At 49.6% G+C, this 24798-nt stretch overlaps 1 protein-coding gene across 10 annotated transcripts in view; it reads left to right on the forward strand.

Annotated features, from left to right (window-relative positions):
• The window catches only part of Pla2g6 (phospholipase A2 group VI), a 49034-nt gene that overhangs the window by 20835 nt on the left and 3401 nt on the right, over window positions 1–24798 (forward strand). For 5 of the 10 annotated variants that reach the window (XM_087213897.1, XM_087213894.1, XM_087213899.1 and 2 more), the window contains 10 exons: window positions 2006–2116; window positions 2398–2585; window positions 3002–3098; window positions 3916–4098; window positions 7402–7510; window positions 8388–8549; window positions 10222–10300; window positions 11829–11992; window positions 13183–13333; window positions 24499–24635. In XM_087213897.1, the coding sequence (XP_087070023.1) occupies window positions 2006–2116; window positions 2398–2585; window positions 3002–3098; window positions 3916–4098; window positions 7402–7510; window positions 8388–8549; window positions 10222–10300; window positions 11829–11992; window positions 13183–13333; window positions 24499–24635 (1381 nt within the window). The remainder of the gene's footprint in view (window positions 1–2005; window positions 2117–2397; window positions 2586–3001; window positions 3099–3915; window positions 4099–7401; window positions 7511–8387; window positions 8550–10221; window positions 10301–11828; window positions 11993–13182; window positions 13334–24498; window positions 24636–24798) is intronic. The other 5 variants (XM_013072562.3, XM_087213902.1, XM_087213900.1 and 2 more) reach the window with 3 other exon arrangements.

Below are 24798 nucleotides of genomic sequence, written 5' to 3' on the forward strand. Positions count from 1 at the left end.
TTGGAAGCTTCTGTCTTCCTCTGCCTTGACATCAGGGTTATTCTAGGAGATAGAGATCCCTGTCCTGTGCTTGGTGCCCCCCAGGAAAGGGTGTTCCTCAGCCACCCCCGGGCAGGATGGGCCCCAGACTCTCCCTGAGGCAGGCTTGGGCTCCCTGGTTGCTGACTGTCCTGGGTCCAGCATCACTGTGTGCTTGGTCTGGCATAGACTGTTGGGAATGACTTGTGACCCAGTTAACCCAGCATGTGGCATGGGCTGGGTGCATGTCCTCTGCTCCTTATCAGGGAAACAGGTTCAGCCAAGGTAAGAAGTGGGCCCACAAAAATTTTTTAGCAGCTGTATCTCAGACAAAGGACTACTATCTAGAATATATAAAGAATTGAAAAAAATCAGACCCCCCAAATTCAAAGACCCAATTCAAAAATGGGCATCTGAAATGAACAGACATTTCTCAGACAAAGAAGTAAAAGCAGCAAATAAATATATGAAAAAAATATTTAACATCACTGGTCATTTGAGAGATGCGGATGAAAACAACGCTAAGATTCTACCTCAGCCCAGAAAGAATGGCTGCTATCAAGAAATCAACCAATAACAAATGCTGGCGGGGGTGTGGGGAGAAAGGAACCCTTCTCCACTGCTGGTGGGAGTGTAGACTGGTGCAACCACTGTGGAAATCAGTATGGAGATACCTCAAAGAACTAGGACTAGAGGTCCCATTTGACCCAGCTATTCCCCTGCTGGCTATCTTCCCAAAAGAATTAAAAGAATCATACCACAGTGATATATGTGCACCCATGTTTTTAGCGGCACAGTTTGTAATAGCTAAAGCTTGGAAACAACCCAGCTGCCTATCAACTGGAAAATGGATAAAGAAGATGTGTTTTTTTAATAAAATGGAGTACTACTCAGCCATAAAGAATGAGAAACTAGAGTCATTTATAGCTAAATGGATGCATATTGAGCCCATTTTACTCTTTAAGTAAAATAAATAAGACACACATGTGTAAATACCAAATAGTATCTCTGGTGTGAGAAACTGAAAGTATAAATAAGGATGAAAATGATTTAAATGAATAATTGATAATTTGAAATAGGAAAAGGTCCAAAGGTGTAGGGGTGGAGGAAGGGGAAAGGGAAGAAGAGAAAGAAAAAAAAAAAAAGGAAACAAAGTCTATGAAAATAGGGATGGGTGGAGGGGGTGAAGGGTGCACAGGGAATGGGGAAAAAAAGAAGAACCAAGATACATCGTGGACAGGCACAAGCACCCAATGATAAATGTAAATGAGTTGTATACCTAAAATGTACCAATAAAAGAATTTAAGGGAAAAAAAAAAGAAGTGGACCCACAGAGCCCTGCAAAGCTGGGGACAAGGCTGCCTCTAGCCTCCAAGCTGGGCAGCAGCCCCTCGCCCTCTTGCCGTGTCCTGGCCTCCTGAAGGTGAAGATCTTGCCTCCACAGGTACCCAGTGGTCACTGTTAACCTCAAGGCTCACCCCAACAGGAAAAGGCAACCCCCCCACTCTTCATAGTCCCTGTACAGGTGGGCTCCACACCCACGGGTTCAACCAACCCAGGACAGACAGTGCTTGAAAAAAGAGCACCTGCACTGAACACGCACAGATGTGTCATTATCTTGGAACAGCAGCGTGATGCGATTCAGAGAGCGTCCACACTCTAGTCAGGACTCTGAGTCATCTAGAGGTGAGGTGGGGTACACAGGAGTAGGTGTGGCGGCTGCATCTGCTGTCCCAGCTACTTGGGAGGTTGAGGCAGGAGGAACTTGAGTTCGAGGCTGGCCTGGGCAACTCATTGTGATTGTCTCACAGAGAGAGAGGGAAAAAGAAAGAAAGAACGAACGAACAAGTGAATGAACAAAGGGCAGGGTTATACAAGGGGCTTGAGCATTCGTGGATTTTGGTATCTGGGGTGGGAGGGTGTCCTGGAGCCAGGCTGCAGATACCAAGGGACAGCTGTGCTCTTTTTTTTTTTGGCTTTTTTGAAGCGGGATCTCACTGTGCAGTTCAGACTGGCCTTGAGTTCACTATGTAGCCCAGGCTGGCCTCAGACCTGTGGTGATCCTCCTGCCTCAGCCTCCCAAGTACTGGGATTACAGGTGTGTGCCACCATGCCTGGTATAAATTTCTTGACCAAGAAATTTTCATAGGAGCTACAGTCATGCCAGAATAGCACCCCTGTCCCCATCCACACTGGTGCCCTCAGTTCTTCCCTTCGTCCAAAGCCTCCTCGCCCTATCACTCTTAAGTTCTCACCAGTGTCACTGTGGCATCAGGCCCCCCTTCCCCTTTGGTCCCCAGAGAGAAGTGGCCTGTGGGTCAGGGAGGGGCATGCAGGGCTTCTCTATGGGGCTCCAGCCCAGCCACGTCCCGCTGTCAGCTTCTAGGGAAGAACACATCATCCGGCCTGAACCAAGCAAACCACCAAGGGCTGACCCCGCTGCACCTGGCCTGCCAGCTGGGCAAGGAGGAAATGGTGCGTGTGCTGCTGCTGTGCAATGCACGCTGCAATGTGGTGGGGCCTGGCGGCTACCCCATCCACACGGCCATGAAGTTCTCCCAGAAGGGGTAAGGCCCCGGTCCATCGCCACGTCGCCCCCGTCCTTTGCCCACTGTTGAATCAGATTGTATGTTTTTATTGAGTTGTATGAGTCCTTTAGAAATTTTGCATATTAGCCCTTTCTCTGACATGATTTGTAAATTTTCCCGTGATTAGGTTGCCTTTTCACCTTTTTTTATTATTTCCTTTAGTGTGCAGCAGCTGTTTAGTGTAGTTCCATTTGTCTTGTTTTTTTTGGTTCTGGGGATCGAAGTTGAGACCTTGTGCTTTTGAGGCAGGCACCAGAACCACTGAGCTAAATCCCCCGCCCATCCATTTGTTTATTTTGGCCTTTGTTTTGCAGTACTGGGAATTGAACCCTTACGCTCCCTTACTCAGTGGTGAAGTCCTGAGCTCCTCATTACCTTTGGCTCCCTCTCCCCAGGTGTGCTGAGATGATCATCAGCATGGACAGCAACCAGATCCACAGCAAAGACCCTCGCTATGGAGCCAGCCCCCTGCACTGGGCCAAGAACGCAGAGGTAGGCAGAGTCTGAGGGGGAGTGGGGCAGGGCGGGCCCAGGGGCCGTGTCCTTGGTGTGTGGAAAGGGGTCCTGGGAGACTGACGATGGCACCTGGGAGCTGCTCACATAGCGGGCCCTGGGCAGATAAGCATTGCTCTGCTGCTCGCCGCCTGGGTTACATCGTACCTCAGTCCCTTTATGCCTCAGTCCCTTCGTCCACGCACCAGGGTCCTATGGCCTGGCTTTGGAGGTACTGTGGAGTCAGCAAGGCAGTGAAAGAAATTCTGTGTGAATGGTAATGTCCCTCCCAGATGGAAGGGGGCATGATGTTGGCTATGACTGTGGTGGCTTTGGCTGTCCCCACAAGGTGCCTGCTGGGGCCTCCCCCCTGATCTGTGTCCCTAAACTGAGCTCTGTCCCCCTGGGAGGATGGGGGCCTCTGGGTGCTTATCATCAGGAAGCACAGCTCAGCAGTGCACCCAGTGCCCCCAAGATCCAGGTACCAGCCTTTGCTGGGTCCCAGGGAAGGTTGCAGGGCATGGGGCACTTCCGGGGCAGGGCTCAGGCTGCCTTTGCAAGAAGGAATGGAGCACTATTAGCTCCAGGAAAGGACCAGAAGCCTCCAGAGTCGGTCATACATCTTTGGCTTTTTGTGTCCCAGTTCCTGGAGTACTGTGAGGGAGCCGGGGTCTTGGGCACCTCCAGATCTGGGGTCTGTACCCAGAGGCCGGCACACTAAAGGCCACTAAGGGAGGAAGCGGCCGTGCCCAGGTGCCATGGGGCACAACTGCTCCCTGAGGGCCGGCACTGACTTGGCCCAGCTTGTCCCCCTCAGATGGCCCGAATGCTGCTGAAGCGGGGCTGTGACGTGGACAGCACCAGCACCTCGGGGAACACGGCCCTGCATGTGGCGGTGATGCGCAACCGTTGCGACTGTGTCATGGTGCTGCTGACCCATGGGGCCAACGCGGATGCACGTGGCGAGCACGGCAATACCCCATTGCACCTGGCCATGTTGGTGAGCCGCCCCCACCTTCCCTCCTGGCCCGCAGTGTGACACACAGGGACAGTGAGGGAAAATCCAACCCTGCCTGCTGACTGTGGCCCTGGGCATGACAGTGCCTGTCAGCCTTGATGTCCTTGTCCTGAGAGGATGAATAACAGGCATGTGATAGCTCCATGCAGGACATTACACGACATGTGCAGTACCTGGAGGGGAGTGGGTGGCTCCTTCCCTTCAGCCCAGGGAAGAGTGCTCACCTGCGGTGGCTCTCATCTCCCTGGCACACCGCAAGCCCCTGGACGGTGGAGCCACTCATTGAGCAGGGTGGCCATGGTGGGACAATTGCTGGCTTTCTCTAGTGTAGTTGCTGCCCTTCTAGCCGCTACTGTCTGCTCAGACACACAGTGTGAGCAGATTACCCCCAGGGGGCTGGCGTTGTGTGAGGGGCACATGTGTATGCAAGCTTGCTTTCCATGGTGACACCACATGGACAAATATCTATGCAGCAAGTCTGAGTCAGAGACCAGGAGGGACCCCTGGAACTCCAAAAGAAGTTAGAGTCAGGACAAATGGAGAGACACCCTGTTCTGTATCAAAGGTCAGAACTCTGGTGGAGACATTGCTGCCCCAGAGGCTGAAACTATAAATAGGTCCTGGACATTTTTAGCACTGAAGAGCCCTTGGAAGGCTCTGGTTCAGCAGTTCTCAAACTTTCTGGCCCATCTGGTCCCTTTCTACTCTTAATACTGAAGATCCTAAAGACCTTTTGTTCATAGGGATTTCATCTGTCTAGATTTACCAGAAGTGTAAAGTAAGATATTTTCAAAATATTTATTAATTCAGGGGCCAGGGATTTAGCTCAGTGATTCCGGCACCTGCCTCGCAAGCACAAGGTCCCAAATTCAGTCCCCGGTACCAAAAAAAAAATTTATTAATTCATTTAAAATAACAATAGTAGGGCCGGGGATTTAGCTCAGTGGTTCTGCTACCTGCCTCACAAGCCCAAGGTCCCAAGTTTGATCCCTGGTACCAAATAAATAAATAATAAATAAATAAATAAAATTAAATTAAATAAAATAACAGTAGTAAATCAAGCACATTCGAGCTGCAGTGATGTTTTTATGAAAAAGAACTTTATTTTCAAAAACAAAAAATAAGTGATGAATGAGAAGAGTTGGCATCATTTTACATTTCTGTGAACCTTTTTAATGCCTGCTTCACAGAAAACATGATTCTCCTATCTCCTGCTGTACTTACTCAGCTGCAATATGTTGTTTAGTAGAAAACTGAAGAAAAGCTGACCTCATGTGGATGTATAGTTACACTTCTGTAGACCTGAGTACTGTGATACGACACCAAGAGTTGACAATGGCAGGTGTTTCGCTTTTGTTTTCAGACTGGGGATTGAAGCAATAGCTTTTGCCCCAAACTACATTCCCAGCCTCCTTTTTTTTTTTTTTTTTGGTACCAGGGATCAAACTTGGATCCTTGCGCTTGTGCAGCAGGTGGCGAAACCACTGAGTTAAATCCCCGGCCCCATTCCCAGCCTCTTTAAAACAATTTTTTTTATTGAGACAAAATTTCCCTAAGTCATAAGGTAGCCCAGACTGGGCAGTAGTCTGGTTGTGACAATCCTCTTGCCTCAGCAGAATGCTAGGACTCTAGGCGTGCTTTTAACACATTGGTTGTAGCATCTGCACAAACTTTTCACACTCTTGTCACATAAATGTCCGATGCCATCTCTTGTACTTTGCAGGGGTCTCCTGTCTATGTGTGCTTTTGTGTCACATTGGCCTGTTTGATTATACAGTACAGGTTGAGGATCCCTGATCCAAGACGCTTGGGACCAGAAGTGTTTCAGATTCAGGTTTTTGGATTTTGGAACATGTGCATAAACTTCACCCTTTGGGCATCCTTAATCTGAAAATTCAAAATACTCGTCTGTTGGTCATTCTTTGCAGTACAAAAGGTGTCTGTGAACGAGAAGATACTGATTAGTATCTCAGACAGCTGTGTAACTCACACTGCTTCACCAAGGGCTTTTTTGTCTTGGTGTATTTTGTGAACTTAGGGCCTCCTGCATGCTAGGCAATTGTTCTGTCACTAAGCTACATCTCTAGTCCTTTTTAACTTTGAGATAAGGTTTTGCTGTGTTGCCCAGGCTGGCCTCAAATTCAAGATCCTCCTGCCTCAGCCTCCCAAGTGGCTGGGATTGCAGGCATCTGCCAATATCAGTGCAAATGTCAACATGATTCAAAGCCAGATCACATCTTGACACTTGTATGAAAACAGTTCTAACCTCATAGACCCTCAGACACTGCCTTGTGTGCTCATGGGGCCCTCAGAGCTTTACTCTGAGGACTGCTGATGTCGCTCGCTATCTGGTCATTCGCATACCTTTGGGCACATTCATCACTCAGTGACTTCCTCAAGTTGGCTTATTTTGAAGCATTCTGAAGTATCTGGAAGTCAATGTTATATCACTACCATAAGTTGGGAAGCAATGCCACAGATGAAAGAAAACCCCAAAAGAAATACAGAAATAGTGACTAACACACACACGTTCCTGTGCCTCTAAAAATCCTAAAGGAACATGGACTGCTTAGAAAGCCCCATTCTAGACCCAGCAGTTCATTCCCTAGGCAAGGTGATCAGATCCCAGGAAGGAGGGAAGTGACAAGACGAGAGTGCAGATTTCCAGGCGGCCAGTCTACTGGTTTATCCTGTGCATCTTGTCCTGCCCCTGTCCTGGCCCTGCCTAGCCCCTGCCCCTCTGCCGGGAAGTTCCTATGCACAGTGCTCTGTGACAGGAAGCTACCCTTGACAGCTGCCATCGTAGTGTGTGTGCTCAGTTTCTCTGGACTAGATGGGCAGAACAGCCTTCCCAGTCCTCACACAGGTGCCCTCTGTCCCTCCTGAAAGCCGTGGACAGGTGCCAGCATCCCTAGAGTCCTGGATTAGGGTTGGGGTCCATTGCTTCCATGGAGGAGGAGCTGTGTGAGTCACCTTTAGTTTCTGCCTGGATTCTTTTTTGAGACAGGGTCTCACTGTGTAGCTCACGCTGGCCTTGAACTCACTGTGATCCTCCTGACTCAGTCTCCTGAGTGCTAGGATTACAGGTATGCGCCACCATACATGGCTCTGCTTGCATTTTAAGCCCTTACCTAGGGATACTTTGAAGCCCATTTGTCAAGCATGGACCTACAAACCGTGGAGTTCAAACTGGGGGTGAGGAACAGGAGAGCCCCAGGATGCTTTTCTGTTCATTTCCCTGAGCTGTTGCAAACACCCCCCACCCCCCACCCCCGTATCTAACAGAAAGACAACGTGGAGATGGTGAAGGCCCTCATTGTGTTTGGAGCAGAAGTGGATACTCCGAATGACTCTGGGGAGACTCCTGCCTTCATAGCCTCCAAGATCAGCAAACGTATGTGCTCCGCCCTCCGGGACCAGAGTTGGGTGGAGGTGGCGTGTGGTGCCCACACTGAGGAGGAGTGAAGTCCCAGGCCTCAGTTCCTGGACCGTCCCATCTGCTGAGAGTGGCAGGAGCACAGCGGGACTCAGACAAGCAGCGACCTTCCCCTCAGACAGGGGCCCTGAGCAGTAGATGCATGTTCACCCAAGGCTTCCTGAGCCAGGGGCCTCTTCCATGCAACCCTATCCCATCTTGGGGTATTCAGGCTTCCAGTAGGGGTAGAGATGGGGTAGGCAATGGCAGGACAGTGGGGTTAGCGTGTGTTCCTTACTGCACAAGCCCCGCGCATGCGCTCTGTGTATAACACGCATGTGAATGCGCTGTGCCTTTGCCCAAGCCTGGCTTCAGAGCTGGAAGCAGCAGGTCCTTCTGGCAGAGCCCTGGAGCCCCTCCAGTGGGTAGCATGGAGCTGTGGGGGTTACTTTGGCGTGTGCCTGGTTGTGTGTATGGCCTGTGCATGTGCTGCCCCATGCATTAAGTGGGATGAGTGCCCACCGGCTGGCTCATTCCTTTCAAACTCTGAAGGGAACTGTCCATTCGGCATTTTGAGAACTGCTGTCCCTGGAGGTGGGAGCCCTGCTTCCTTGGCTGGAGTAGAAGGACAGAAAGGATTCCCCTCAAATGGGCAGGGTGACTCTGCCCTCCTCCTTTGGCTATGTCCCACACTTGGCCCCCGCCCCTACCCAGATCCCAGTAGGCCACTCTGAATGTAGCAGATGAGAGTCAGCTCCCCCAGTCAACTTGCCGGGTCTACGGGACAGGGTCCCTGTGTGCAGGGAGTCACCTCTCACACCATCTCCATCTGTGCCATCTCCCCAATCCATGAAAGTCGTCACCAGGAAGGCGTTCTTGACTCTGCTGAGAACTGTGGGGGCCAACTGCAGCCTCCCACCCATCCAAGGGGCCCCCTCGGAGCACGGCTCTGTGGCATCGCCTCTCCCCTGCTCCCTGGAGAGAGCTCAGCCCCCGCTGATCAGCTTAAGCAGACTAGGTAGGCCACTCCCTCCCCTGCCCTCCTCTCCAGCTGTGCTCAGGCCTTGGACTGGAGCAGTCCCCGTGGGAAAGAAACGGGACCCAGGGTGGGAGTGATAAAGGGAGGAAGGGACGAGATTAGCCAATGTGGGCAGCCAGCTCCTCGCAGATCCCAGAGGCCTTGGGGCTCCTTGGCCAAGGATCTGTGGTTCATCAGCCCCAAGAGGACGCCCTGGGCACAGGCTCAGGTTGGACATTTCCCATGACACTCATGAGGTGGGCACTCTTGTGGTCTCTCTCGTCCTCTGGGAGCTCAGGGTAGGCAGTGAGGAGTGCTGTGAGGGCCCAGTCCCTGCTCTCTGACTTTGACTCGGAGTTGAGTCTGCTGGTGTGAGGCCTGTCATGCCCCCTGCTGGGCCCTTCAGGGACTTGTAAGCTCTTGAATGTAGGCCAGCAATGAGCATTTGCATTCTTGGTGCCCTTGGACATGAGGATGCTGCTCTGGGCTTTCTGGGCCTGACCCCCCCTAGGAAACTAGGCTGTTTGGTAGTGGGGTCCCTATATTAGTATATGTGAGAGAGCACTGGGGCCCCTAAATAGAGAGCAAATTGGAGGAGGCGGACCCCAGCCCCTCAAGTCAAGGTCTCTCCCATGAGGCAGAGCAGCAGCCACCTCTCTCCCTGCCCACCCCCATCTTTGTGTTTCCATTTTACAGGCAGGCAGTCACCCGAGCCAGGCTGGACAGTCGGCCTGGGCCACGTTGGCTGATGGGTGATGCTTAGGCCTAGGGAGGCCTCTCAGCCCAGCCCTGCGGTACATTAGCTGTAGTCTTGTTGCCTCCCCTCCGCTTCTTGGCTGTGCACGCAGACACATGCACCTTCCTACTCCCTTCCTGGCACTGTTGGCTGCCCCTCCCAGCCAGTCTCTCGCTCTCTGCACCCACTCTATGGCCATGTGCCTGGCAAGGGAGTCTGCCCTGCAGCCCACCCACCTCACTGCTTCTGGCCTCCTCACGGTGGTGGGAGAACTGTTGGACCAGAGTCACGGGCACTGCTAGGCTGGGCACCTGGGGCTACGCTGCTTGTCAGGAGGGTGGGCATGGTGGGCCTTGGGGTCAGAGGAAAGCTGCGTGGAGTGGGGGAATGGGCCTGAGTCCAGAGGTTTTCAGCCTGGGGACCAAGACATGGGCAGTGTGAGGGTGGCCAGGAGGTCTCCCTTTGTTCATGAAGCTCACCCTTGAGCAATGAGCAATATCCTCACTCAGCCCTTGTGGCTAAATGACCTTGGACAGCCATGAGGCTCTTAGAGCTGCTCTGGAACCCGGCCCACCGTCAGTTAGCAATAGTGATTCTTATCCTGCAGGGCCATTGTTAGAGCATCCGCTCCAATGCAAGGAGAAATGCTTGGTGCACAGCAGACCTTGGGATGTGTGGGGTTTTCCTGCTTAGGGTTTAGGGAGGAAGACACTGAGAATCTGGGAGTTTAGGGGGTGCCCTGGGGAGGGCTTCCTAGGGCAGCCCCACAGCCAGCCCCCTTCTCTTCCCAGCAGGCCCACGGCCTCCTGCTCTGCTTTATCCTGGAGCAGATGATGGGGGAGTGGGGTGGTGACTCAGCTCCAGATTTGCTCTAGGGGTCCAGGGGGCACTGGTCGGGGACCCACCGGCCAAGCGCCCCTGCCCTGTGCCTCGCAGAGCTACAGGACGTCTTGCACATCTCCCGCGCCCGGAAGCCACCCTTCATCCTGAGCTCCATGAGGGATGAGAAGCGGACGTAAGTGGCACAGGGCAGGGCCTGGGTGCCAAGCCTTGCCCAGTGGGCTCAGGGGCTTTTGCCTGCTTCCCACCATGCCTTGCGAGGCCGCTTTTCTCATTACGCAGTTCACACAGTTGATGGCAGAGACCAAGTCCCTGGGGACTGTGATGGCTCCTTAATTTGTGACAGGCAGGACTAGCTCTCGGGACCAGTGCCCGGAGCTTTAGGCCCTACTCTTTCCCCCGATCTCAGCATGGGATAGAGGAGGGTGTGGCTGCTGGGACTTCTCTGGAGAGATGCTGGGCTCCACCTGGCCTCCCCACCCATCCACCTTCCTCTGCAGGTTCCAAGCTGCCTCCTAGGCAGGCCTAGTGAGGGGCAGAGGGACAAGCCTGCCCCTGATTGAAGGCGGCACAGGACAAAGGAGTTACCAACCCGCTGTTCTGGCTTGAAGCTTCTCAGGGAGTAATAGAGCCCTGTTTGGTGTCCAGCAGGCACAGACAGCTGGTTAGTGGAGGAGGCCTCTGCGTCTCATCTCCAGGGCCTTCTCCTGGATACCCAGCTGCTTGGCAGCCCAGAGGGTGGCAGGAGAGGCCTACGGAGCCCTGGCCTGGAAGCCCAGATCAAACGAGCCAGACTCTCCTAAGCAGTCACTCTGGAGGGTGCAGGGCTCACTCAGTCCTCCCACAGATATAGCTGCCTTACCTGGGCCCTGGGGTATGTATTCCTGTGCATACTCTCAGTTGCCTCCTGAGTACACATAATGGGTGGCCTTGAAAAGAATGGGTTGTCAAGGGCTCAGACGCCTCAGGCAAGGGGGTCAGAAGTGTGGGACCTGGCTGCCCAGGCCTGGAGCAGGGGCTGCCTCTGATATGGAAGAGTGCATTCCCTGCAGGGTGTGTGGCAGAAAGGACATAGACTAGAAGACCTTGCTCTGAGACTTGAATGAGTTAGTCAGCTCTCAGGGGCTCAGGCTCTGTATCTGCAAAGCCCTGCATCACCAGCATGTAATTTTGCACCGGTCCTGACTCCTAGGCTTCCTTCCTTCACTCAGAGACAGGCATATGCTTAGCAGGGAGTGTCCTCCTAGAGCTAATGCTGGTGACACCGTCCTGCTCCCAGCCACAGAGACCATCCTCCCTGCCTCTCCCACCCCAGTGGAGGCCATGACCCCCTCACCACCGGACCTGGCCTGGCTGTAGGGACTAGCCCTTCCACCCCGGGCCTGTCTGCTTGCAGCAGACTTTCATTAGACACCTGCCTTGGGTGAGCCTAGAACTGACCCAAATTGCCCTCAGAGATGGGGATGCCAACATGGGGTGCACTGCAGTGCCTGCTCACCAAGGCACCCCGCCCTCTCCTGCCATCCTTTCCTTTGCACCCTCTGACACACGGTGCTCTAGTCCTTCACCCCACAGCAGTAGGGTAGGCTCCACAGCAGGCTCTGCCAGCTTTGTCATGCGCTGCTCAGGGGACGGACTGAGTTTGGGGCCTGAGTGCTGGCAGTCAGAGTCCCCGCTCACTTCCGATACTGTCCTCACTGCAGCCACGACCACCTGCTCTGTCTGGATGGAGGGGGAGTGAAAGGCCTGGTCATTATCCAGCTCCTCATCGCCATCGAGAAGGCCTCAGGCGTGGCCACCAAGGACCTCTTTGACTGGGTGGCGGGCACCAGCACGGGGGGCATCCTGGCCCTGGCCATCCTGCACAGTGAGCACAGTCCTGGGGGCTGGGTAGGGCAAGGTGGGGCGAGATCTGCCCTCAAGGGGCTGAGTGTGTTGGCAGAGCTTTGTAGAAGGGGGCAGTGCAGCTGGGCATAGTGGTGCACACCTGTTATTGCAGCACTCAGGAGGCTGAAGCAGGAGGATTGCCGTGAGCTCAAGACCAGCCTGGACTACATAGCAAGACCCTGTCTCAAAAAAGGAAGAAAGGGAAAGAAGGAGGGAAGGAGAGAATGGAGCATGGGCTAAGGGAGGGCCTGTGTGTTCCATTGGGTACTGCTGGCAAGGGGGAGGCAGGGTGGATGGGACACAGGCAACTGGGTGTTTGCTGGGTGATGTGAAGAAACCATGCCAGGCAGTCCAGGGTGCTGCAGGGCCTGGGAAGCGACCAGCCCAGGAGGCCACTGAGAGCAGCATCCCATGACGGTCAGGGAAGGGAGGGTCATCGGGTGCAAGTCGCCCGCTGCAGTATGCCAACGAGTATTTCATTTCATTTTGATGATTCTCACCAGAGCCCTGTGAGGTGAGCAGGAGGGGACACTGAGGACCAGAGGGGTCACCCAGTAAGCTGGGGCATGGTCAGGCTGGTGTCCAGCAGTCTGCAGGGCTCTCTCCCACAGCCTCAGGGGCCCCGTGCCTTCTCTTGTCTTCTGGGAACCTGGGCCAGAAAGTCTGGGTGGGGGCAGTGGGCAGGGGTCCCAGCCTCCTTGGAAAAGTCGCATCCTCCTTTAGGGACCGTGTTTGCGCCATCTAAGGCCTTCAACTCCCAGGAGCTGTGGCTGGGGGCTGGGAAGTCACCTAGTTCCACCCTCCACTCACACTTCCCCTGGCACAGGGAACTCACGGCTCCCCAGGCAGCCGGGCAGACACACAGCACAGGGCTGTTCTGTGACACATGGGTGGGTCTGGGTTTTACACTTTTACACTCTCAGGGCTCTTCTTTAAGGAAAACAATGCAAAATTATGAATATAGAATTAGGCACAGAGCCTTGGGCTGTGGAAAGGGCTCCCTGCCCATGTGGGAAGTTGGCAGGGAAGGGCGGGAGGCTTAGGTGCAGTCCCCCCCTTGGAGACCCCTGACCTCTGTGGCCTCCAGCAGTGCTGGCCCATGTGCAGAGTGGTTACTCCTCTTGGGCCTGTGTGGCCTTGCTTTCCCAGCAACCCCTCTCCTCTTCCTAGGCAAGTCCATGTCCTACATGCGTGGCGTGTACTTCCGCATGAAGGATGAGGTGTTCCGGGGCTCTCGGCCCTATGAGTCGGGGCCCCTGGAGGAGTTCCTGAAGCGGGAGTTCGGGGAGCACACCAAGATGACAGATGTCAAGAAGCCCAAGTAAGCACCCCACCCTGCATGGTGGTCTAAGTGCCGCTTAGAGCCTGGGGTGGGACAGGAGCGCCCCGTCTCCACAAGGGGCTTCTCTGGAGGACTCAGATCAGCAACAGACACCTAAGGGCAAAGGAGAGGCCCACCCCTAGGGCCTGGCTCTGGCCCCTGCCAGGGCCTGGGCTGCCTCTCTCCTGTGAGGCCAGCTCCACTGAGGCTGCATGTTACACGGCGACCACTTCTCATACCTTACACAGCACCAAGGAGATCATAATCAGGTGGCTTTGGCTGTGCCTATAATTTTTGTTTTTGTTTTTTGAGACAGGATCTTACTGTGTAATCCAGGCTGGCGTTGAACTCACTGTGTTGACCAGGCTGGCCTCAAACTCATGGCAATCCTCCTGTCTCAGCTTCCTAAGTACTGGGATTACAGGCATGTGCCACCACACCCAGCACCTGTGCCTGTAATTTAAGGCAGACGAACTTGAACTTGTACAAATCAGGCAGGGCTTAGAGGAGCAAGTGATATGTGCACCAGGCATTGGTTTAGGGGCCCACACTCCAGGAGGGTCATCCCAGGCTGGAGAAAGGGGTATCGCATAGGTGAACATCAGATCCACAACCCCTTCTCTGGGCCCAGCACCCCTGGGGCCAGGGGAGGCAAAGGCACACAGTGGGAGGACTCCGGGCATCCTCTCCTTGGTGGGTGGGGATCCCACTTCCACAAATGCTGATGCCCAGGAGCTCAGCCCTTTGTGCTTGCAGAAGCCTGGCTCAGTTCGCACAGCCATAGCATCTCGTTCCCAGGGTGAGGTGTACGTGTGTCCCTGACCACAGCAGTAAAGGGCAGCAGTCACTGCTGACACTTGGCTGATGCTCTCACCACCCACCCAGCCTAGGAGGGCTGTTCTCACCCAACTCACATAGGGACCTCCCTGTCCCGAACCTGGCAGATGAAAGGCTGGGAGCTGTGCACAGCCTGGCGGGGAGGGAGGTAACCGAGGACCACGGGCAGCGGGGCTGCGTGTTACGAGGTTCCAGCAGGGCCCGCAGCATGGTCACTTCTCTGCAGTACGCCTACTCCTGTCAGGCCTGTGGTGATACTCACCCGCTGCGGAGCAGGCACCAGACGGAGTCCATCAGGTGACTGCCTGGGGTCTAGAGGAGGGAGAGGGTGAGGACGAGGTGGTCAGGGAGGGTGGCCCGGGGGGCCCTGTGTGAGCCAGGTCCCGAGGGCCAGGGAGGAAAACAGGGCTGTTTTTTTTTTCTTTTGGTACTGGGGATCAAACTGCGGACCTTGCGCTTTCGGGGTAGGCGGCGGCACCACTGAGCTAAATCCCTGGCCGTGGGCTGTTTTCATAATAGAGCTTTTAGTTGTTTTTGTTTTTCATCTTAGGAATAAAACAATATTTTAAGCAAAATTGGAAAATACAAAAAGTAAAAAAGAACAGTTTGTTAACCAGAAAGATAATTTTTAAAAACCACTTTAGAAATTTTATTCTAGATACCATCAAACATAAATTAATATACTCAAACATACTTTTCTTTTTGGTATCAGGGATCGGACTTGGGACCTTGTGCTTGAGAGGCAGGGGCTGGAACCGCTGAGCTAAATCCCTGGCCCTCGAACATACATTTTTAAAAGTGCATATACAAAGCTGGGCGTGGTGCCACAGGCCTGTAATCCCAGCACTCTGGAGGCTGAGGCAGGAGAACTGATGCAAGTTCAAGGTCAGCCTGAACCACATAGTGAGACCTTGTCTTAAAAAAAAAAAGTGTATGCAGAGATTAAGGAATACTTATAAAGAAAACAGCCACATAACCCTGAAACCAACTCAAAGCCCTACCTGTCACAGCTCTGTCCCTCACCCCCAGGGCAGCAGCTCTCCCATCCCACACAAAGTAGACTCCTGGCTTTTCCAGATCAGATCGTTTTCCATTGCACCAGGGAACAGCATGGCTTAGGTCTGCTGCTCTGGGCACGGGCAGAATCAGTTTGTTCTCTTTCACCGTGTCATGCTTGCCAACACCTTTCCTGCAGTGTCACTCAGTGTCCTCCCTTTTATGGAGTTCGCCTTGTCCACAGGCCCCAAGGTTAGTTTCTCCAAGCACCTGTGATGGATGCTCAGGTCATTTGGTTTGGGTTTTACAGGAGTCCTGTGTATAGAACACTTGAGTTTGCTTTCTTTTTTGTATGGTACTAGGGGTTGAACCAAGGCCTTCCCACTGAGCTATATCCCCAGCCCTGTCTTTTCATTTTTTTTGAGACAGGGTCTTGCTAAATTGATAAATTCCCCAGGCTGGGCTCTAACGTTCAGTCTTCCTGCCTCAGCCTCCCAGAATGCTGGGTTTACAGGTGTGCACCACTGTGCCTGGCTGTGCCTGCTTTCTGGCTCTCATGTGCATGAATTTCTCTGGGGCATGCATCTGGGTGCAAAATCATTGAGTCCCCAAGGAAGCAGGGCTCATTTTATAGTTCACAAACTTAATTCTTTCCAGGATTCTGGTTGCAAACCAAATTGGAAGAGAACCGAATCAAATTCAGTGGTTTAGGTTCATTGTTGACCTTATGGGGAAATTTGATTCAGGTTCATCCATACTGTAGCAGCTGTCAGAGTCCCCTTCCTTTTAAAGGCTTCTGGGTACCCATTGCATGGATAAACTACTGTTTTGTGTGTATCCATTCAGCCATCTATGGACACTTGGGTCACTTCCAACTTTCGGCTCTTGTGAGTAATGCTGCTGTATGTACAGGTGTGCAAATATCTGTTCATGTTGCTTTCACTTCCCTGTGCCTCTTGTAGAGCAACTTCTGACAAGTTTGTTTGCTAATATTTTGTTTAGAATTTTTACTTCCCTGTTCATGGATGAACTTGACCTGATCTTTCTGGCTTTGGTTTTGAGGGTGTGTTGCCTCTTTCTCTATTTTCTGGAAGAGTTAGTAAAATAATAGTGACTTTATTTCTTCCTTGGATATTTGGTAGAACTTGGCAGGAAAGTTGTCTAGGCCTGGAGTTTTCTTAATGGGAAGATTTTGATGATTGGAGTAATTTCTTTTTTAAAAAATTAATTTTATTGGTACATTTTAGATATACAATATAATGACATTCACCATTGGAAATTTGCACCTTTACATAGTCTCTCTTGGTTCTTACTTTTTCCCGATTTCCCTGCTCTCCCTTCAATCCCTCCATCCTTCCCTATTTACAAAGACTTTGTTTCCATTTTTTCATTTTCTCATATTAATTCCATTCCCTTCTTCCCTTTCCCCTACCCCTCCCACTTCCCCTTCCCCTTTGCCCCTTTTCTTCCTATTTCACATTATCTGTTAAATCTTTTAGTCCTTATTTACACTTTCAGTTTCTCACACTAGAGAAACTATTCAATATTTACACGTGTGTCCTGTTTATTTCACTTAAGAGTATCGCCTCAATGTGCATCCATTTAACTATAAATGTCCCTAGTTTCTCATTCTTTATGGCTGAGTGGTACTCCACTTTATAAAAAAAAAACAACACCACATTTTCTTTATCCAGTCTCCAGGTGACGGGCAGTTGGGCTGCTTCCAAGTTTTAGCTATTACAAATTATGCCACTGTGAACACGGGTGCACATATATCACTGTGCTATCATTCTTTTAATTCTTTGGGGAAGATACCCAGCAGGGGAATAGTTGGGTCAAATGGAACTTCCAGTCCTTCTTTGAGGTATCTCCATACTGATTTCCACAGTTGTTGCACCAGTCTACACTCCCACCAGCAGTGGAGTAGTGTTCCTCTTTCCCCACAGCCCCGCCAGCATTTGTTATTGGTTGATTTCATGATAGCAGCCATTCTTTCTGGGGTGAGGTGGAATCTCAGCATTGTTTTCATTTGCTTCTCTCGAAGGACCAGTGATGTTGGACATTTTTTCATATGTTTATTTGCTATTTCTACTTCTTTGTATGAGAAATGTCTGTTCATTTCAGATGCCCATTTTTGGATTGAATCTTTAAATTTGGGAGGTCTGCTTTTTTAAAGTTGTTTATATATTCTAGATAGTAGACTATTGTCTGAGGAACAGCAGGTGAAAATTTTTTCCCACATTGTAGGTTGTCTCTTCACACTGTTGGTGGTTTCTCTTGCAGTGCAGAAGCTTTTTAATAAGAAGAGATCCCACTTGTTCATTGTTTGTGCTAGTTCATGGGCAACTGAGGTTTTGTTCATAAAATCTTTTCCTACACCAATGTCTTCAAGAGTTGTACCTAACCTCTGTTCCAGCTGGTTCAGCATTTCTGTTTTAATATTTAGATCTTTAATCCATTTTGATTTTAGTTTATTGCATGGTGAAAGATAAAAGTCTAGTTTTAATCTTTGGCAAGTTGAAATCTAATTTTTCCAGCACCATATATTAAAGAGGCTATCTTTCCTCCAGTGAGGGTGTTTGGCTCCTTTGTCAAAGATGAGGTGGCTGAGTGTGTCTGGAGTTGTTTCTGCATCTTCTAATCTGTTCCAGTGGTCTTCAGGCCTGTTTCTCTGCCAGTACCATGCTGTTTTTATCACAATAACTTTGTAGTATAGTTTCAAGTTGGGGATTGTGATAACCCCTGCCATGTCTCTGTTGCCTAGAATTGTTTTTTCTATTCTGAGTCTCTTCTGGTTCCAAATGAATTTTTGGATTGTTTTCTCAAGGTCTGTGAAGTATACTGCTGGGATTTCAATTGGGATTGCATTGAATCTATATAGCAGTTTTGGAAGTATTGCCATTTTCACTATGTTGATCCTTCCTACCCAGGAGCAAGGGATGTCTTTCCATTTTCCGATATCATCTTCAATCTCTCTTTTCAGAGTGCTATAGTTTTCAGAGAAGAGGTCTTTGATTTCTTCTTTTAGGTTGATTCCTAGGTATTTCAATTTTTTGGATGCTATTGTGAAAGGAATTGTTTGTCCTATTTCTCTCTTGGTGAGCCTGTTGTTCGTGAAGAGGAAAGCTATTGATTTTTGTGTGTTGACCGTGTATCCAGCTACTTTACTGAATTTGGTTATTAAGTCGAGTTCTCAGGGTCTTCTGTATAGAGTATCATGTCATCTGCAAATAATGACAATTTGTGAAGTCTCCATGAATTTTGATGGCAGGGAAGGTAGGGGTGGCTATTGCTGAGAGCTGGCAGATGTACTGGGCATGTGTATTAATGCATTTTATGTTGCAATAGCAAAACATCCAAGGCCGGGTACTGTATAAAGAAAAGAGGTTTATTTAGCTCATAGCCTTAGAGGCTGAAAGTCCAAGACAGCATGGCCCCATTTGTTCAGCCTGTGGTGAGGGTCCCCTTGGCTGTGTCACAACATAGTGGAGAGCATCATAGTGGACACATGGAGGAGGGAGAGATCACATGAGACAGGAAGCCAGATGAGGGTCAGGTTTGCTCTTTGCTGACACCTCCAGGAGGCCTGTGTTAATCCCTTCAGAGAGAATGTCCCCAAGACTTAATTCGCCTTTACAAGGCTCCACTACTTAAAGGCTCCACCTCTAAATACCACAAAACAGGGACCAACCTTTCCAACACATGGACCCTTGGGATGGTGGGGACAAACCACATCCAAATAACAGCAGAAGGCCTTGGGAAGGGAAAGTCTGGCACATACCGAGGACTTCCTGTGTATAAGCCTCTTTTCAATCCTCAGAACAGTGACACAATGGAATGTTGGCCCATTTCTTAGACAAGGAGCCTGAGACTCAATAGTAATAAGCAGCATGTTGGTCCCCAAAGCTAGCGATCGGCACCAGGGTACAAACTCTCCTCTCTCTAACTCTAGCACCCCGTGGCTCCTCTGACGCCCTCTGCACGTTAACGGTGCCATCTGACACTGCCCCTGTCCAGTTCTCCCTGGGCTCCAGTTTGAGGATGAGGTGTGAGCAAGGAGGATAAGAAAGGCAGGGCTAGGTATCCGGGAGCAGGAGGCGGGTGGGTGGGACCCATGGTAGGCAGGGCCTTGACACTCTCTTCTCCTTCACATCTGCCCCTTCAGAAATTTCCAGCCCCTTCAGGGTCAAGACTGCAGCTCAGGACCCCATCACCACTCATTTAAAAATAACTTAATTGAGCTATAATTTATAAATCATAAAGTTTACTTCTTTTAAGTGAACAATTCAACAATACTTTTAAGACAAGGTCTTGCTAGGTTGCCCGGCTGGCTTTGAACTTGTGATCCTCCTGCCTCAGGAGGATTATAGCTGGGATTATAAACGTGTGTCACTGCATGGAGTAATTTCTTTAATGATTGTGAGGTCAGGGTTTCTCAGTGTCTTCAGTTAGTTTTGGTGATGTTTTTCTAGGACTGCATCCATTTGATCTAAATCCTCAGTTATTGGCATGGATCTGGTCAAAGTGTCCTCCTACTATCTTCTAGGGGCTGTAGCACCCTGTTATTCCCGTCTTGCCACAGAATTTTCAAATGGGTTAGCCTTTCAGAACATCAGTTGTTACCACTTACTGACTCTATTCTGTTTGCCTTCTGCCTCATTAATTTATGTCTTGTATTTACCCCTTCTCTTAGTCACTCTCTCATCGTTGGGACAAATACCTGATATAACGTAAAGGAGGAAAGCTTTATTTTGGTTCATGTCTTAGAAGTTTCAGTCCTTGTATGATTGGCAGCATGGTGGAAGGGCTTGGGTGAAGGAAAACAGCTCATGTCAGGGCAGCTGGGAACCAGAGAGGGGAGAGAAGAGCTGGGAGGACAGGTACACCACAGGGACCGCCTCTCCTGGCCAGACCCTACCTCCTAGCACACATCATCCATAATCCAGTTACCCCGAAGCCCTGCCTATGAGTACACAAGGCTTTGGGGGACATCTCAGACCTAAACCATAGCACTCCTTGGATACTTGTTTGTTTTAGGGTTCTTTTGGGGGGCTGAACTAGGGATTGAACCCAGGGCCTTCACACTGAGGTACATCCTCAGCCACTTTGTATTTTTTATTTTAAGATAGGATCTCTCTTGCTAAGTCTCTAAGTCAGCCAGGGTGGGCTCAAACTGTTTGTTTTTTTTTTTTGGTACCGGGGATGGAACTCGGGTCCTTGCACTTGCAAGGCAGGTGGTGGAACCACTGAGCTAAATCCCAGGCCCCTGGGCTCAAACTTTCAATCCTCCTGCCTTAGCCTCCCAAAATGCTGGGATTTCAGGTGTGCATCACCACACCCAGCTCTGGCTCTTTTTTTAACTTCTTGAAATAAAATGTTTTGTCATTGATTTTCTTCTTCTGCTCTATACGGTGTGTGTGAGTTGTGAGTGTGTACACTAGATCCCCCTTATCTGGGGGATAGGTTTCAAGACCCCTGGGGTTGTCTGAAACTGCAGACAGTACTCACAGTCAGTCTAACGATAGCCAAGACAGCCAGTCTGTTAACTGAGACAGTGCTGAGTACCCTGGGAAGGAGCAGGACAGCACCAGATTCATCTCGCTACTCCAAATAGCATGCAGCTTAAATCTTAGGAATTGCTTATTTTCATATTTTTAGACCATGGTTGACCACGGGCAACTGAAACTACAGAAAGCAAAGCTACGGAGAATGGGGACTGCCATATTTATATACATAAATAAATCTGAACATTTCCCCTAGGTAGTGCTTTGATTATACCCTGTAACCATATTTATTATTATTCAGCTCAAAAGATTTTCTAATTTTTATTATAATTTCTTTTCTTAACTGTAGGTTATTAAAAATGCATTTTTCAGTTTCTGAACTGAAGACATATTCTAGTTAGCTTTTTTCTTTTTTTTGGTACTGGGGATCGAACTCAGGTCCTTGCGCTTGCTTGCAGGGCAGGTGGTGGCACCACTGAGCTAAATCCCCAGCCCTATTCTAGTTATCTTATTGTTGTTAATCACTATGGCCAGAGAACATGATTTGGATCTCTTAAAACTTCTTGAGACTTGGTTTGTGGCCCTTTTCAGTTAGTTTTTATAAATACTTAACTGAAAAGAATAAGGATTCTGCCTTTGTTGGGTGCTAAGTTCTATATGCCTGTTAAGCCACATTGGCAAGGAATTTAATTTAAAACTTCCAAATCTTCCATATTCTTACTGATTTTATCCATTTCTTCTATCAATTATTTTTAATTTTATTTTATGAAAAAATAGAACAAAATTTCATAATCGTAAGAGAATAATAGTAGTTATTACACTGTAACTATTATCTTCAAAGTAGTTAGAGCACGACACATTTTCTATCAGTGACTGAGACAGGTTGGAAAGTCCTAGTGTGGCGATTTTTTTGTGCTTTGGCTGTTTTGTCACTTTTAATAGTTTGATACTCTGGTATTAATTGCATATAAACTTAAATTTCTATGTATCTTTCTGGGGGCTGGAATCTTGTATTATTATGAAGCGTCCCTCTTTATCTCTAGGGATGCTCTTTGCCTGAAAGTCCGTTTTGTCTGCTACTTGCGTAGTTATACCAGCTGCTTTCCACTCATTTGCATGTGTGTTCAAGTCGGCCTCCCTAAACCATTATGTTATGTCTGGACTTGTTTGTCTAATCCTTTACCCTTTGTTCTTACCTGGGCCATTTAGTCCACTCATACGTTTTTTGTTTTTTGGGGGTTTTTTTTGGTACTGGGGATTGAATTTGGGTCCTTTAGTTTGCGGGGCAGGCAGCAGAACCACTGAGCTAAATCCTTGGCCCCACTCATAGGTTTTTAATGTGTAGGAATAAGTTTATTGAAATCAGTTTAGTTCAGCCTGATTTCACTGGTTAGTCCGAGTCACATGGCCAGCCTATGTTTGACCAAGTTTACACGACAGCCCTTTTCGTTAAACCACAGCTCTATTTGGGCTGACAGATGCCACCCTACTCTCTTGTGGCTTTTTCTTCTGCTCTTTTTGCCTAGTTTTGGATTCACTGAGTAGGGCTTTATCATTACATCCCACTGTCCCCCTAGTAGTTTGAAATTTATGCAGTCCAGTCTGTGTGGTTTTGTAGTGCATGCTTCGCTATGGGTGTGCATGTGCATGTATGTGTGGTGCTGGGGATCGAACCCAGGGCCTGGTGCGTGCTAGGCAAGTGCTCTACCAGCTACTCCCCAGCCCACATGCTTAACTCTAAAATGTCTACATTTAGTTAATAGCATTACCTTCTTCTCAGATGAAATCAAGCACTAAGTTAAAACACTTAGCCTTATGCCTTCTCCCATCCTATCAGTGATTTTTTTCTGTATATTTAACCTGCCTTGTTTTTTTAAGCCTTGTAGACATTATTATATTTTAATCTGGTACTCCGTTAGATCTATCTGGAAAGATCTGGTATGATGGTAACCATATCTCGGGGGAAGCCCTGATTTGGCATGTTTACCAATTCCCCTGTGAGATTTGTCAATAGGTTCTTATAAGCCCGTATAAGGTGACTCCTCTGCGTGTGCATATGTGACTTCTTTGCTCTCCATTCTTTCTTGCATATTAAACTTCCATCCTGGTGATTTTCCTTCTGCCTAGTGCATTCCTTTTACTTTCCCTTAGGGCAGGTCTGCTGGTGGTAAATTATCCTCTAGCAGAATTGTTTGAAAATAAGCGAATTTTATATCATGACTTGAAAATCATTTTATTTCACTCTTATTCATGCTGACTATAAAATTCTAGTCTGCCCGGGGATTTAGCTCAGTGGTTCTGCCACCTGCTTTGCAAGCGCAAGGTCCTGAGTTTGATCCCTGGTACAAAACAAACAAACAAACAAAATAAAATTCTAGTCTGGCGACTTTGTTTTTCTCTAGGACATGTAAAATACCATTCCATTATCTTTTAATTTTGTTGTTGCACCCCAAGTCCATTTAATCTGGAACTCCCTTACAGTTGATGGGCCTCTGGCCTCTGGATAACTTTGTTTGTTGTTTTGATCTCTACATTTACACTCTGCTACATCTAGATAGGGATTTCTTCTCATGTACCTTGCGTAGAATTTGTTGGTCTTTTTGTTTATTTTATTTTTTTTTTGGTACCAGGGATCGAACTCGGGACCTTGTGCTTGCAAGGCAGGCGCCGGAACCACTGAGCTAAATCCCGGGCCCTGGTGGTCTTTTTGAATGTTTGGATTAGGGGTGGGGATTGAACACAGACTCCTCCTGGCGAGTACTCTGCCACCAAGCAGCCCTTTTCTCAGATTTTTATTTTGAAACAAGATCTCAGTGCCTAAAGTGGCCTCAGACTTCTGATCCTCCTGACTCACCACCCTTTTTAAAAATCTTTCTTCTACAGAGCTTTTTGTCCCTTTCCTTTATATTTTTCTTTTCAATTTAACATATAACTCTATGTTACTCTGAACTCCCTCTCAGCACTTTGATCCGCTCCAAAACATATCATTATTTACTCACCCCTTCTGTTGTTCTAGTTAGATTTTTCACAGTGATGAATTACATTGCAGTGGATAGCCTTATACAATAATCTTTCATTTTATTTAAGATTATTCAAAGATGGAATTCTCAGATCCAGGAGCTATACAGTTGTAAGGATTTTGATACATGCTAGTTTCCAAGGGGGCAGCACCAGCAGCGATTAGGATGTCTGTGTCTCTCAAGATAAGTAGGCGGCTACTTTAATAGGCTGGTGACTCACATTGGCAGAAGACTGGAAAGGTATCAAAGGTCCCATAGATAGAAATCTCCTCCCATCCCACCTGGAGCTGCAGCCACTGAGCAGCTCCCATCCCCAAGCCAGCTCACTGTTGCCAGGCCATGGGGGGTTCCTTTTAGGGCGCTGAGATAAATGTGGCTTAGTGTCCCAAGCCCTGTTTGTTCTGCATAAATGTCTTATTCCTGCCCTATTGACACATAAGTACTCCCTCACCTGGGTCACTCTGCATGACACCCCATGGGCAGGGCAGGCAGCTGCAGACCACTGGACTGTCCACCAACAGACACTGCAGCTGCTTCCAGTCATTTGCTTCAGTAGCACACGCTGCCTGGGCCGCCCACGTGTGGCAGCCTCTTAGGGTGAATTCCCAGAAGGGATCACTGGGAGAAGGATAAGCCCATCAGCATGAGGACAAAGTTTGCCACCTTGCCTGAGCAAGGCCCAGGTGCTTTCCACTCTGACACCCCCTGCACTGCAGGATTCAGAGGTCTGGGGATGGGGCCAGAGTGCTGGGTAAGGGAGATGTGGCCGGTGGGTGGGTCAGCTGCCCTCCTTCCTGCCTGTCCCCAGGGTGATGCTGACCGGGACACTGTCTGATCGGCAGCCAGCTGAGCTCCACCTCTTCCGGAATTATGAGGCCCCAGAGGCCATCCGGGAGCCTCGCTTCAGCCAGAACGTTAACCTAAAGCCTCCAGCTCAGCCCGAAGGTGAAAACCCAGTTCGATGCATCTGTGGGAAGCAATTGGCTTGGACGCTGTGGGCGGTGGGTGGGAGTTGCAGGCTTGACATCAAATTGCCCTGGTGTCAGATGGTTGAGGACAGACATTCATGGGGCCCCTTGGGCTTTGGCCAGCTAGAGGAGAGCTGAGG

Source organism: Heterocephalus glaber, unplaced genomic scaffold, assembly GCF_053883595.1.
Source record: "Heterocephalus glaber isolate CG9 unplaced genomic scaffold, H.glaber_assembly_v1.0 deba00001444, whole genome shotgun sequence".
NCBI classification, from domain to species: domain Eukaryota; kingdom Metazoa; phylum Chordata; class Mammalia; order Rodentia; family Bathyergidae; genus Heterocephalus; species Heterocephalus glaber.